The sequence below is a fragment of the Centruroides sculpturatus genome, unplaced genomic scaffold, assembly GCF_000671375.1.
Source record: "Centruroides sculpturatus isolate CEXI.00-Female unplaced genomic scaffold, Cexi_2.0 scaffold449, whole genome shotgun sequence".
Lineage (NCBI taxonomy): Eukaryota > Metazoa > Arthropoda > Arachnida > Scorpiones > Buthidae > Centruroides > Centruroides sculpturatus.
This window is the reverse complement of record NW_019384714.1, coordinates 21,704-36,008: the sequence shown is the minus strand read 5'-3', so window position 1 is coordinate 36,008 and position 14,305 is coordinate 21,704. Positions and strand designations below refer to the sequence as shown.

The window sequence follows — 14,305 nt, the reverse complement described above, 5'->3', positions numbered from 1 at the left end:
TACAATAGCGACGATTATTATTTTAAAAAATTTTTGTTAGGCTTAACATCGATGAAAATTCAACGCAAAATAGGTTAATAGCGATATACTAATATACTAATATACTAATTACATGGGATATAATAATATACTACACTAATAATGGATTTTTTCATACTTTTCGGTTATCCGACTTTTCAATTATCCGACCAACCCCAGTCCCCAATTAGGGCGGATAATCGACGTTCTACTGTAATATATTTTTTCGTGCATAATCGGTTATCTGAAACATCGATTTTCCGAACAACCCCAGTCCCCAATTGATTAGGATAATCGACGCTCTACTGTATATACAAATTAAGTTTCAAAAGAACAGTTTGTTATGTTATAAACATATTTTTGATATCTTTTTCTCTCCAGCAAATTACGTATATATTTGTGTTTCTGTAAAGATACCTTTCAATATGATATAACAAAATCTTTTTTATTTTTTCAATTTTTCATGTTCTTTTTGAATGACGACAGTTTTACTTTTCCAAAATTTCAGATTTCTTTGGATCGCTTGCATTCTTATCTCAATATGTTTAATCTTCATATTTAAAATAGAATTTTCATGTTTTAATTTAAAATTAAGATCTTCTAAAGTTTTACAATTGTTACATTTGTTAAGAGATTCTTCTCCTTTATCCTGTTTATTTACATCTAAAAGTTTTTCTATCAGGTTTTTTCCATTTCTTTTTAATACACGATTCTTTCTTTCATTTGACTGCTTAATATTTTCATTTTCTGTGTTTCCTAAATTTACTGTTGGTAGTGAAGTTTTCTTTAGTTTAGGTCTTGCCAATAAACCTAATAATTCAGTTTTTAAATTTATCTCAAAATCATTTTCTGTGAAACGATCAGAGCAAACGTGACAAGAATCAGGATAAAATTTGTCTTTTCTTTTACAGTTATGGATCCATTTTCTTCTTATTATTGGATCTTTAGGAAATCTAAAATAACTGACTTTCCTGTCTAATGACTTTGTTTTACAATGGCTGTTATCACAATTTGCAACAGCACACGTTGCTCCTGGCATCTAAAAATAATAAAATTTAGGTATTTGCGTAAATATGCATATTTTAAAAAGTTATATTAATTAATAATAAACAATATTTTTTTACATCGCAGGTTATCTTAAAAGTGTTACCATCCTGTTACGGGCCAGCTTATTATTTGTAGTCGTCATTTCATTGAGCAGATACTATTTTTATACATGCAGAAAACTATTCTTAGTATTTTAAAGTATTTTATTAATAAATATATTTTATCCGTAACCATATTCTGTAATTTCTACAGAACGAAGAGTAAAGACTACAACAGAATATCAAACTGTTCTGGGAACACTTTTGTTAATTCCGAACAATTTTTATCGATATAATTATCAACATAATTATGTTTAATAATAGTAATAACTATAGATATATTTACCTTCGAAGATTATGAGTCTAAAAACGCTCAACAAATTAAAAAAAAAAAAAAGTTAAATTACAAAATTTTCTTCCCTCGCTTACAGTAGTGAAGCAGTCGCTAGACCACGGCTCGACTACGGATAATTTATAACCGGAATCTGGCAGGAAGTGGCTAAATCGGCTGTATGAGGCAACCTTATATTCTAAGACCTTGAGTCTTCCTAGCTTCGCTAAAAAATTAGTCTATGGTTTTACCCTCCGAAGTAGCGACCTCTGCTGGATATCGAAGGCGACTAGTTCGGCGTATAATTTTTTTTAAACTCTCCGCCCTCTGAGCACTAAGAGAACCTTTTTTTCCAAGCCCATTATGGATTCGGCCAGGCCCACAGTGGGGCCGCCGGGTGGAGAGGGACTGTGTCTGACAAATTCGGACTGACCACCCCGAAAAATCCCCAGGAATTTTTCGGGGGTGGCTAGTCCGGATATGGTTAATTTCCGTTCGGATTCGATCCTGGGTCCCCCAGAGCAGTAGGCTGACGTACAAAATTCAAAATGTTCGTTCCATGGAACGTTTAATTTCGAATCATTTTCTCTCGTGCTTCAGTTCACTTTGCTTTCTGTTAGACATTCCTAACGCATTTTAATTTAATTTTTAAATTAACTTTACAAAGTATGCAGAGGATCGCTCTCGATCCTAACAATATTTAATAGTTAGAAACTGATAAGAAGTTTATATATTCTTTATTGTACTGTATTAATTTTTGTTAAATATTGGTTCCACTGCAAGCATCTCAAAATATTGACTACAAATAGCGTAGTTTTAAATGAACATCTTGATCGTTAAATGATTTTTGTGTATATATTGTCTACTCGGAATCTTGTTTATTAATAGGATTTATTACACCGATGAAGTTTCTGATTAGCAAAGAAAGAAGATTTTAGTCAAAAATCAAAACAAAATATTTTTATTTTCACCTGTTAATAAAAAGGTCCAAGTAGACAGTATATATACAAAAGTGTAAAATAGTAAGAACAAAGAGACAGAAAGAATTAATATTAAAGTATTTTATTTGATGAAAAAATATCATACAAAGACTAATTTTTATTTAAAATACTTATATTTACTATTTAAGCGGTATTTTGCAAATGAATTAATGATACGTATTTTTGACAGGTCATGCAACATATGTTTCGAAAAGAGGAGTGTCTACAGTAACGGCTCAATGTAAATATTTTACAAAATATAGATTTATCTTCTATGCAGGATTCTGAAAAGAAAATAAATTATTTTTAGTTTCATTTAAGCAAAAATAGCTACTGAATATTTTTAAAGTAAACTCGATCCTACTGTTACGTAAACTTGAAAACATCTTAATATCATAAAGATTTTCATTAATTTTTTGAATTTTCGTAATCTTATATTCAATGTAAATTATTTTTGATTATTTATTAAAAGAGATTTATTAGCAAAATTTTTTCTTATTCTGGACTTAAACAGGTACATGTATTTACCTGATTTTAATCACAGATAAGAGTCTTTGAAACGTAGCAACAAGGAAAAAAATATACACTAGATATCACGAAAGTAAAAGGTAATTCGAAGTTAGAGAAAATATATGAATAAGTATGTTAAAAAATTATCAATTCTTTTAATTAAAAAATTTAGTTTAAAATAAGAATTACAAGATTGTTCAAGCTGATAAATATACGACTTTGGTTTGATCAACAGTAGAGATTGTCATCAAGATGAATTCATAGAAGTTCAAAGATATTTCGTTTTGTTAATTAATGAACAATTCTTTTCTTTAACGTCATTTAAAATGGTCGTATATATTTAAGTATTTTGTGATTGTTTAGAATTTTGTAAGATATTATTTAAGGGTTTGTTGAAATTTTATGCAATAGAATCAGAATATTTTATTAAAATTTACTGACTTATTCAAATTTGACACATTTAACTTTCTATGATGAAAAAATAGCTTAGTAAAATTTTAGTTTCGCTTAAGCATAATTTCCAATTATCTCGCAACTGCAGCATATTATTATATTGTATTATTACAGTATAATTTATTGAAATACAGTAAGTGTATTTTACTTCTAGATTTAAAAATTAAAATTCAGTTCTTATTTTAATACCTGAGCATTCTATTATTTTGCAATGCCTTATTGTGGGTGGTGATGGAGGAGGACATTCAGAAAATTCGTTACTTTTATTACAAATTGCATTTCTAATTTGCGTCCCATTACCACATGAAGCAGAACACTGAAAATTATGTATTTTTTCATTACGTTAAAATCAGATTTAAAAAATGATTACGATCATTAAGTACATATCGTGTTAAAAAATTACCTCTGACCAAGATTCCATAATCCATTCAGAAGGACATAACACTCGATTACAAGAATTTGTAGTACTTGGTTTTGTTTCCAAACAAAAATTTGGTGGTACTATAATTTTTGTATTATTAGTTAAAACACAATGAATTTCTCGATTTTGAATTCCGTACATTCCGCAAGTATGTGTGCAAGGTTCCCATTCTCGTGTTAACCATCTAAAAAATCAATTCAACTTTAATACAAATATTTACAAGCTCATTGAACTCATTATTAAATTATGTTATTACCTAAAAGTACATGATATTAAATTACAGACGCGTTGTTGCGGAACTGGTTTGGTGAGCAAATCACAATTTTTCCATTTGACTCTTTTGTCTGTTCTTCTGTCTCGACAAATTAGTCCTTTGTACTGCACTCCTAAAATTGAAGAACGTATGGAATAATAAGCATTGGATAATAAAGATATCAAAATACATACAAATGTTTAATAGTAGACTTAAAATATTTTCTTATCTCTTATAAGAAATTATAAGAGAAAAATAAATACCTCCTCCACATGACTGGGAACATGGCAACCACTTCTTTGATTCCCATTGAAAATGCTGTTGAATGGAAGTTACAGAATCCAATCCTTTCTTTACTGCTATTGTGTAATTAGTTGAAACTAAAACAGGAACTTTAATAATCGATGGATTAATCTAAGAAAAGTTATTATATAAATATTTGGATTAATCAAATATAAAATTTGAAAAAAATCAATAGATATACTATTGTTAATTTAGCCCACCATAACAATTACTTCTGTAAGAAGAGGTCCCTTCGCTCGTAGAAATTCATATCCTCCTTCAATTTGATAAATGAATTTTGTTCCAGCATGAATTACCACTGTAGATTTATTCTGGTTATTATTTCCATTTAAAATAAATTCTTTATTTCTCAGCTTTAATGCTGTAATATAATAATTTATAATATATCACAAACAGGTGTTCTACAACATGCATTAATATTTGTTAATAATCTACTTATTTGCGAGATCAATTAATGAATAAATTATATTTTAAATTTCAGAAATTCTTAATTAATTAAACATTAAGCATAGGTTTTATATTTATTATCAGTTTTCTACAGATATATTGCATTTTTGAAACATTAACTAGCCACTATCAGTGACCAGAATAGTCAATACGTGATTCAATTACAGTGAAATTTATGAAGTATGAATGTTTAGTTCCAAATTAGGAGATACATAAGATATATACGAATTTATAAATTTGATTGGCTCGGTAATTTGCCACAGCAGATGTGTTTGTTGAAATTTCAAATTTTCAAAATAAAAAAAGTAGCGATTTTAAAGCGCTCAGATTTGATTGGACAATTTGCTTTGCAAAATAAGATCGTTACTTTAGACACCGAACATTCGTGCAATTTTGAATTTTATGTCTTTCAATGGAGATATAATAAAACACTAAACATTTCAGTTTGATTTTTCTTTCTTTAGATAGTATATTTTTAGAGATAATACTTGTGGCTTTACGTGTTTCATACCAATTTATAATAATCTTTAAAACAGCAAATAATAAATATCTTAAGAAAAGTACGGTAAGTACCCTATAGAACAGGAATGCAAACATATGACAATGTGCACAAAGTAGCTAATTTGCCTGGAAATGTTTAATTTTTACAACAGGCTATATTTTCAGTTTATCTTTGTTTCTGCTTCTTCTTCTGTATTTACATTTAGTTCAGTTTATGGGCTAATCATCTTTTTTCCAATTAATTTTTCTTAAATATATTGAAACTAAATTTTATTCATTTGATTTCTTTTAAAATAGTTGTTCGAACTCTAAAGCTTCATTACAGACAAATATTTTTATAAGTTAATATGCCTGTTTTCGACCCACAGATTCAAAAAGTTCGTCATTCCCGATATAGAAGTACAGCGATACATTAGAATTAAGATACAATCAAGTCCACTCAACAGAGGATCGGATAAGGAATCAATTCACTAAGAGAGCACTTTTCGCTTTTTACGTTAGCGGGACTCCAGTTAACAGAGCACAGGATAGTAAAGCAGTCTGTTTAGACGAGCGCATTGTCGGCTTCATTTTTAGAGCAACAGCTAGCGTAAGGCAGCACTATTTTAAGGATAGACCCTTATAAATCACTATAAAGGTTTATCTTTAACCGCTCAGCCACCAGGCAGTCGACATCTTTTTAGCTAGGCATCCTACTGTATTTCTAGAATGAAGCAAAAGTTATCTGACTGTTAAATACTGTATAGACTACTATATTTATTGATTAATCGATAAAACGGTAAAATTGTTGATATATGAATGAAACTAATAAGGACAGTAACAATTATGGGCTAATGAATTTTAACATTTCCAACTGTGTTATGAGATATAGAGATCTTAAGACATAAAGAATGAAAAGAATAACCTTCTGAGTGACTTCCGATAAGGGAGCATAACGCAGCGATCCGGAAGGTGCTCTCTTAAGTGGACTCGACTATACACATTTAAAGTCAACAAAAATAATTATATTAATTTATTTATTGTATTTATAACGGGAAATTCATACCAAGAAAACTATCTGTATTTGTTTCTTCTTTTATTTCAATGTGATGCGCACCGACAGGAAGAGTTGTGACTATACTATAAGCTGTAAATAAGAGATTAATAATAATCTTGAAAATTAAATNTTTTGAGAAATTTAAATTTATGTTTATAGTTTTCAAATTTATAGATATTTCTCTACTTTATAGAGCTCTCTGGCGACGACTAATATTATTACGATATATAAAACTGTATTTCTAGATTTTTTCTACAGTGTGCAGAGCTAGAAATCTGTAAAGGCAACATTTTGTAACAAAAATAAATCATCTTCCCGAGGATTTTTTTAAAATTATTAAATTGAAAATGGTAACTCCCGAATAAAATCTTAGTCTCGAGGTTGTAAAAAGCGTGCAGAAATTCTGACATCAATTTTTGCTGTTCAGGTATACACCACATATGCGTACTACTATAAATAGTGGTACGCATATGTGGTGTATACCTGAACGGCGGATTAAGCAGTAAGCAAACTATGCGGGCGCGTAGGGCCCCGAAGAGGCTCCCACAGCCTTTTAAAATGCTACTGAAAAAAGGAATTGCGAAAACGCAGAAGATAGAAATAATCCAAAAAAAACNTTCACGACAACTACTGTATGTCAATCAAAACAAACGAGCGGAAAGTAGTAAACCTACAGCATGAATAAAGAGTTAAATACAGTTAGCCTACATTTCATTCACGACAACTACTGTATGTCAATCAAAACAAACGAGCGGAGAGTAGTAAACCTACAGCATGAAAGCTGTAGGTTTACTACTTTTCACATGAAAACATGAAAGCTGACTTCAGTTTAATTTCTTCCTTTTTCTTTAAGGATTACTCAGAAATATCAAATGTGTTTTTTATTTCTTTTATTTCATTGTTATTATGATTAACATCTTATTACTAGATTAAGCGTTTTTGTAATTAACTACTCAATCTGAATGCAGTAGTTTATCTATTCAATAAACTTCATTTATTTATTGTATATGCTTACAATATTTTATCTATTGTTATATACTGCACAATGCGATAGTTGCGCTCTGAGGCCTATCATTAAAACAAATTCACGTTATAGGAGTACTGTACATTACAGTACAATATAGGCTTTATAACTTCTATATAAATTCCAAATAAGCAGACTCTTTGACAATTTAAAATTTAAATTCTTAAAAGATCTGTCAAAGCATAACTAAGAATCTTTCCATTTGTTATTTTTAATTTAAATGTAGTCTATTAAATAAAAAAAAATTCCTTATTTATATTTAAATTATAAAAACGCGTTATAACTAGCATAAAATTACAGTATTTAATTAATAACACTAGTATTATTCTTATTATTTTCAACCTCAAAAAGTATATCATTCAATTTTAAATATATAAAATTTTTACAAATCTTAATTTTTTTATTAATTGATCCCTGTATAGCGTTTTATTCAAACATATTAAATTTATTTATGTGCTCAAGGCTGATAATGTTATTTTAAAATAATGTTATATTGTAATCGTTTTTTCTTAAGATAGGAAATTTCCTCACTTGTATGCAATATAAATCTTTAAAGTTTTAACGTATTTTACGAGATTCTTAAAACAGCATTATTAAATTTAGTATTGAACATCAGGCTATGAACGCAGCCTTATGACCACTTGCGAAAAGCAGTTTATATTGAAAATGGGAAAAAATAGGACAACCAAGGTCGTCGATTATTACATTATACAACCAAGTCCAGTCCTTATACAACCAATGTTTGTATAATGACCGGAGGTAATGATTGCTTTTTGAACAAATGAAATGCATAGAATGTTTTTTATTAATAAAAACAGTCTTAAAGATTTTATTTTCTGTCAGTAAAAATAACATTAATTTTATAGCGATGGGAAGCACTTTGAGTCTGTAAGTTTTCTCGGGTCCGGGAGAAAGTACTCAACTTCCGTCCCTTCTCGATGGTCCTAGACAGTCTGCAGCTATCGTAAACTGTAGTTAAATTCAATCTCTAGAACTATTTACCAAATTCAATTTTCATATGAATTACCAATGTTTTTTACTTTTATTTATTAAATTAGTAATAAAAATATGAAGTCATCTAGGATTATTTTACTTTTCTCTACGAGTGCCAAACTTTATCTCTATACCAACATTAAAACCATAATTTTCATGAAATTCTTTCTTTCATACTATATAGAAAACTATAAACACTTCAATAACAATTTAAAATATTCACGGTTTTACTTATAATTTACTATTATTTAAAAAGCTTAAAATTATAAAATTAATAATGATATTTACATTTCGTAGGGATTTTCATATATATTTTATTTACGGATTTACAAAGCATGCTATTTCCTCCACAAATTCCACACAAATCTTCTTCCTTCTGCGAATTTAATATTTTATCGCAACCAATTTTCTAAAGTAAAATAATTATTTAATTAAAATTATTATTATTAATGAGAAGAAATTGTTATTAAGCTACTGTTTTAAATAACGTTTCTCTTGACATTCTCTACTAAATTTTTCAGGCAGCTATTAATAATATTTATTTTAAAATTTTTATTATTTTGATATATATACAATATTAAATATTAAAACACTTTATTTATTTATAATAATCTCACAAGAATTGTTTTATAGTTACCATGCAATGTCCCTGAATACAAATGCTGTTTCTGTTGTCATAAGAGCAATATGTACCATCAATAACATTCTCTCCAAATAACAATTCTTTTGTTTCTTTAGACATGCACGTTAACTTACATTTTAATGAAACTAAAATTTTCAAAAATATATATCTAAATCATAACTTAATAATACAACAGTGCACGAGTGTAATTTTAAGTAAATTAAATAGAGATTACTATTTTCCGGTTCAAATGGTAACCATGTAAGTTGAGATTGCTTAGAGCTAAGTTTCATATATTTCTGAATTTGAAAACATTGCTCTTCACGAAAGTCTGTTAAAAATGGACAGCTCTGAAATAAATATTCAAAATAATTTTTTGATTATTAAGAGTTTATCTTTTAAATGAAGAATAAAATTGTTTAGAATTACCTCAATATTACAAATTTTAAACTCTTCAGACTTTCCTGTGCAATATTTTCCACCATACAGAGGTCTAAATGAACAATAACAATTAATATGTTTTTCTATATTTATAAAATTAATTTTCTACTAAATATTGAAATCCTAAAGCTATTATACCTGGGATTATCACATTTACGAATTCTAAAACGAATTCCAATACCACAACTTCTAGAGCAAGGCGTAAATTCACTCCAAGTTCCCCATTGACCATTTTGAGGATTATGATGAATCAAATCGTCTAATTTGGTTTCTATAGGTAGACAATATCCTTGATAACACCTCTGATATAATCTCAAAATAATAAAATGTTTTCAAGACTTTTAAGTTTCACTTTTATATAATACACGCTAATGATGAACTACCTTTTGAGATCCGCAAATTGTGCCTTGAAGCGGTGGATTGCTTTTGGACTTACAAAACGATGGATTTGTAAATTGACCACACCATAACTGGTTACAAACATTAGAAGGCTGAAACTTGAAATATGTTTAAATTTAAAATTGAATTCCTAACTGATTAAAAATACAGTATTTGTAATTAAACTATAGTCATTTAACACTGTAAAATGTATTTAACTGTAAAGTAAATGTTGGCTAATGTACAGAACTAATATCAAATTATAATTAAAATTGATCAGTTTTATTAGTTAAGAATGTTATTAAAGTAATTCATTATAGACTTATTAGGAAGATGAATATTCTTAAAGCTCTTCTTCAAAACATTTTCGAGTAACTTGTTCTTATGAATAAACATTTTTGAGAGGAAATTATGAATAAATATTTATAGCTAATAGAAATAAATCATTGTTATTTATCAGTAACAACCTTGGAAGCTATAAGAAAAATATTTAAAAATTCTTATGAATGTAGATAGCCTTCAACTAAATTACGGGAAAATATTTAATTAAAGACGTGTGGTTTTATTATTGAAGCATTTAAATAATAGAACCATACGTCTTTAATTCTAGAAGTTTATATAATAATAAAAATTATAAATATATATAGTAATAATAGAAGTTTATATGAAGTTTTCCTTCCAAATTTGACTGTTATAATACTTTTTTCAGTTTAGTTTTATTGTTATATAGACATTGCATATATAAAGAAGGTTGTTACTAAGCATTTAATAAAATAAAATACCTGTAACATTTGTTTTTTACAATGACCTTTGTTCGTTAATGCATATTTTATTTTTAAGACATTATATTTTATGTATATTTTTTAAATTAAAAAGCGTAAGGAAAAACTTACAGATTTGCAAAGTGTGTAATTATATCCAAATTCTTGACGGCATTGTTCATCCAGAGAATAAAATGCTTTCTGCAAATCATTGCTTTCAGATATGTTATCGGATTTATCTTTTAAACATTCGAAATTTCTGTAGGCATTTTATATTAGTTAATGCTATGTATACTACGATTAATTTGAATACAAATCGAAATAATTAAATATTATTTCGTACCCAATATGAGTTTTTAGCTTTTCTCGACTACATGATGACCAGTGATACCTTTGAAACGTTGCCCTAACTATAGGTGACATAATACTTCCTTCGTATGTCCCTGCTTCACAATCGTTGCCTTCGCCATCATGTTGCAAACCTAAACTATAGAAAAGTATTTTTATCTAGGATAAAAATGTATCGATATGTAGTTTACGCTATAAAAATTTTAAATACATTCTCAAAAATTCGAGAATTATATAGCATGATGACCACTTTATTATTGATCAATACGATGCAATATCAGAGTTTGATATAAAAATTTAAGCTATAAATATAATAAAATAAGTTTAGGATTATTTTAATGATTAAATTTATTACTTCTTCGCAATTCGAGTATACCAATTTTTTTAATATAAATAATATAAAGAAAATGCTTATATCAAAGTGTAAGCTGTGTTGATTTTCCCTTAGCTATCAATATCTATCTATTATTCGTACTTGTACTAGAGAAAATTTTGATTTTTGAGAAATTTTAAACAAATTATCACTAACACGTGTCCTATTTCGTGAGCAATTATTAAAGCTGACGAGAGTCCTTCATCTCTATTTAAAGTGCAGCTTCTCCGTTTGCTACAGAGCCCATTAATAGGAGCATAACCTGTTATAAAATGTTAAAAGTTATTCAATGAAAAATCCAGATTAATTAATTAAGTTTACTTTGAAACTTTATCAGTAATATTTTGGAATTTTGAGATTTTTATATATTGTACCTGACGGTCCTCCTAGAGAGAATTTTGTCAAAAAGATACCCAAATCATAATCATCAATATTACTTTCGTTAAAAGATTGATAAAACCATTGGCATATTCGATCTAAACTTTTGTGAGAATTTCCACTTATGACTAAATTTACCTTGAAATAAAATAAACATAAAAAAAAACCAGATTATGACATCAGTAAAACTAGATAGCCCCAATAGATTAATATATGATAAATGTTTACCTCTGACTTTTCCAGCAGTAAAATTTCTTTAACGAATAATTTCAAGTTGATATTTAAAGATGGATCTCTGAAAAGTTGATTAACCTAAGAAATTTATCATTCAATAAGTGGATCAGTTAGTAGAATAAATAGCTCCTGTGATATCAAATTAGAACTTACGATATTCATCATAGTTAAAATATAATCACGAGTTTTTTCTTTTTGATGAAATTCAATGACAGAATGATCTGCAGCAATAACAATTTCCAAATAAAGATTCTCCATTGTTTCGGGATCAGATGCATTGAATGAATGACTAACGAAACTGTAATTTTCAGTCTGGTTAGATCCTAAAACATATTCTTTATTTTAATTATTAAACATGAGATAATAAATAAAGTGCATTCTATATAATTTTTTTTTACCAAGTTCTTTATCGTTATCTCTTTTTACTCGAATTATTTCTTCAGCTAAGATTGTACATTGAGCAGTCCGATGAATCTGGATCACAGTTTCATCATTCTTCAAAATAGATTCGTACTAGAAGTAGGCCTATATACTTAGATGTTTAATATAATCCGAAAAATGATTATTTTTAAAAGAAATATGATACAGTTTTCTAACTATTATAAGTTTGCAGCGATGATTAAACCAAACTCGCTGTCATTATCGTAAAAAGTTTCATGCTAACATCCTAATACATTCTCTTTGATTTTTTAAATTTCATTATTTTGATAATGAATTGCAATTATTAATATCACCAACTTTTAAATTTAATATAATATTATTAAAACTAAATTATTTTTTTATGCCATTTATCTTAAATTTTACTTTATTAATTGCTAATATTCTAATATGAATCTGTTTATCTACAAAGTAAAAAGTTTTACTTACTACTTTTTCTTTTATTACTTTCTTTTCTATTATAATTACATTGATTATTAAAAAGATATATAGACTAAAAATTCTTCTCATATTGTGCTGATGCTATAATTTTTACTTTCGTTTGTGCATTTGTTTATAGTTTATTTTAAGACTATCTTATCAGATAATACCCGAACATCTCTAAAGAGGTTAACAGTTCAGTATAAACAATAAATTACTAAGTTAGAAAACTTTTAAAAAAAGGATGATTAAAATCTTATGTTGAACTTAAGTTGTTAAATTCAGTTCAACATAAAATTGCTAAAAGATTTACATCTAAACATAAAGCATCTAAAAGTAAATCGAATTTTTACCGCCACTTGCAATAAAAAACAAAGTTATTTATGAAATTTTTGAAATTTTATAAATGTTTATAATTATTTAAAATTTTATTATTGAACAACAAATAGTAAAATTATCTTATTTGAATCTATGTTTAGGATATTATAATGAACATCTTAGTTATCATTTAGTTATGTAGATAAGCGCGAAGAACGAACGGAGAATTTTTATCGTATGGACATTCCACCATATTGTCTGCACCATTTTTAACCACAACATGGTATCAGCAACCTTACCAATGTCTTACCTTATAATTAACATCAGGTAATCAGTAAAAATATTATGCATTCGAAATGATTGGTAATTAACGTCAATCAACGACACCGCAACTTACTGATCGGTAAACGTTTTATGCACAAGGCCAGAGCCGTAACTAGGCAGGTGCAACAGGTGCACCCGCACAGGCCCACTTGGAAGGGGGCCCCAAACTGCTGTTCACAAGAAATTATATTTTTATATTAAAATTTTTTTTTACAGCGCGGTTTGGCGATTACATTTCGCCTTACTTAGACCCTAGATGTCTGCTCATCAGTGTTCCCAACTGTGGCGACTTTTAGAGGGACGTAGTGAGGTAGCAGAGATCTCAGACAAATCAGCCAAAAGTAGCGACTTTTGATATTTTTTAATTTATTTTTTGAGAAATTTAAATTTATGTTTATAGTTTTCAAATTTACAAATTTTTCTCTACTTTATAGAGCTTTCTGGCAACTACTAATATTATTACGATATATAAAACTGTATTTCTAGATTTTTTCTACAGTGTGCAGAGCTAGAAATCTGTAAAGGCAACATTTTGTAACAAAAATAAATCATCTTCCCGAGGATTTTTTTAAAATTATTAAATTGAAAATGGTAACTCCCGAATAAAATCTTAGTCTCGAGGTTGTAAAAAGCGTGCAGAAATTCTGACATCAATTTTTGCTGTTCAGGTATACACCACATATGCGTACTACTATAAATAGTGGTACGCATATGTGGTGTATACCTGAACGGCGGATTAAGCAGTAAGCAAACTATGCGGGCGCGTAGGGCCCCGAAGAGGCTCCCACAGCCTTTTAAAATGCTACTGAAAAAAGGAATTGCGAAAACGCAGAAGATAGAAATAATCCAAAAAAAACCGCTTCGATATATATAGATACATGGAAGTAATAAATGATATAGCTTTATGGCCAACAA

The 14,305-nt window shown here is 28.2% G+C and overlaps 2 protein-coding genes across 2 annotated transcripts; both read right to left on the bottom strand.

Moving 5' to 3' along the window:
* Window positions 1–463: 463 nt before the first annotated feature.
* LOC111627890 (52 kDa repressor of the inhibitor of the protein kinase-like) lies at window positions 464–1,496 on the bottom strand. Its single transcript, XM_023371570.1, has 2 exons — window positions 1,450–1,496; window positions 464–1,057 (listed from the first exon to the last, which is right to left on the bottom strand). Exon 2 carries the CDS (start codon window positions 1,055–1,057, stop codon window positions 464–466), a length of 594 nt encoding a protein of 197 aa, XP_023227338.1. The 5' UTR covers window positions 1,450–1,496.
* Window positions 1,497–2,558: 1,062 nt separating this feature from the next.
* On the bottom strand, window positions 2,559–12,530 carry LOC111627889 (A disintegrin and metalloproteinase with thrombospondin motifs 3-like). The gene is made up of 21 exons (XM_023371569.1): window positions 12,516–12,530; window positions 12,289–12,403; window positions 12,044–12,213; window positions 11,885–11,968; window positions 11,653–11,794; window positions 11,435–11,540; window positions 10,901–11,044; window positions 10,690–10,816; window positions 9,802–9,915; window positions 9,557–9,720; window positions 9,407–9,470; window positions 9,213–9,327; window positions 8,993–9,123; window positions 8,644–8,758; window positions 6,348–6,428; window positions 4,555–4,715; window positions 4,315–4,465; window positions 4,055–4,184; window positions 3,781–3,982; window positions 3,567–3,693; window positions 2,559–2,698 (listed from the first exon to the last, which is right to left on the bottom strand). Exons 1-21 carry the CDS (start codon window positions 12,528–12,530, stop codon window positions 2,559–2,561), a joined length of 2,598 nt encoding a protein of 865 aa, XP_023227337.1.
* Between the last annotated feature and the right edge of the window lie 1,775 nt (window positions 12,531–14,305).

Excerpts from the sequence above, each read along its gene's own strand:
- LOC111627889 (XM_023371569.1), bottom strand. Across the intron at positions 11,969-12,043 it reads TTTTAACTATGATGAATATC|GTTAATCAACTTTTCAGAGA; the intron begins GTAAGTTCTAAT and ends TAAATTTCTTAG. Across the intron at positions 9,328-9,406 it reads TTAAAATTTGTAATATTGAG|AGCTGTCCATTTTTAACAGA; the intron begins GTAATTCTAAAC and ends TATTTATTTCAG.
- LOC111627890 (XM_023371570.1), bottom strand. The coding sequence starts at position 1,057 with ATGCCAGGAGCAACGTGTGCTGTTGCAAATTGTGATAACAGCCATTGT.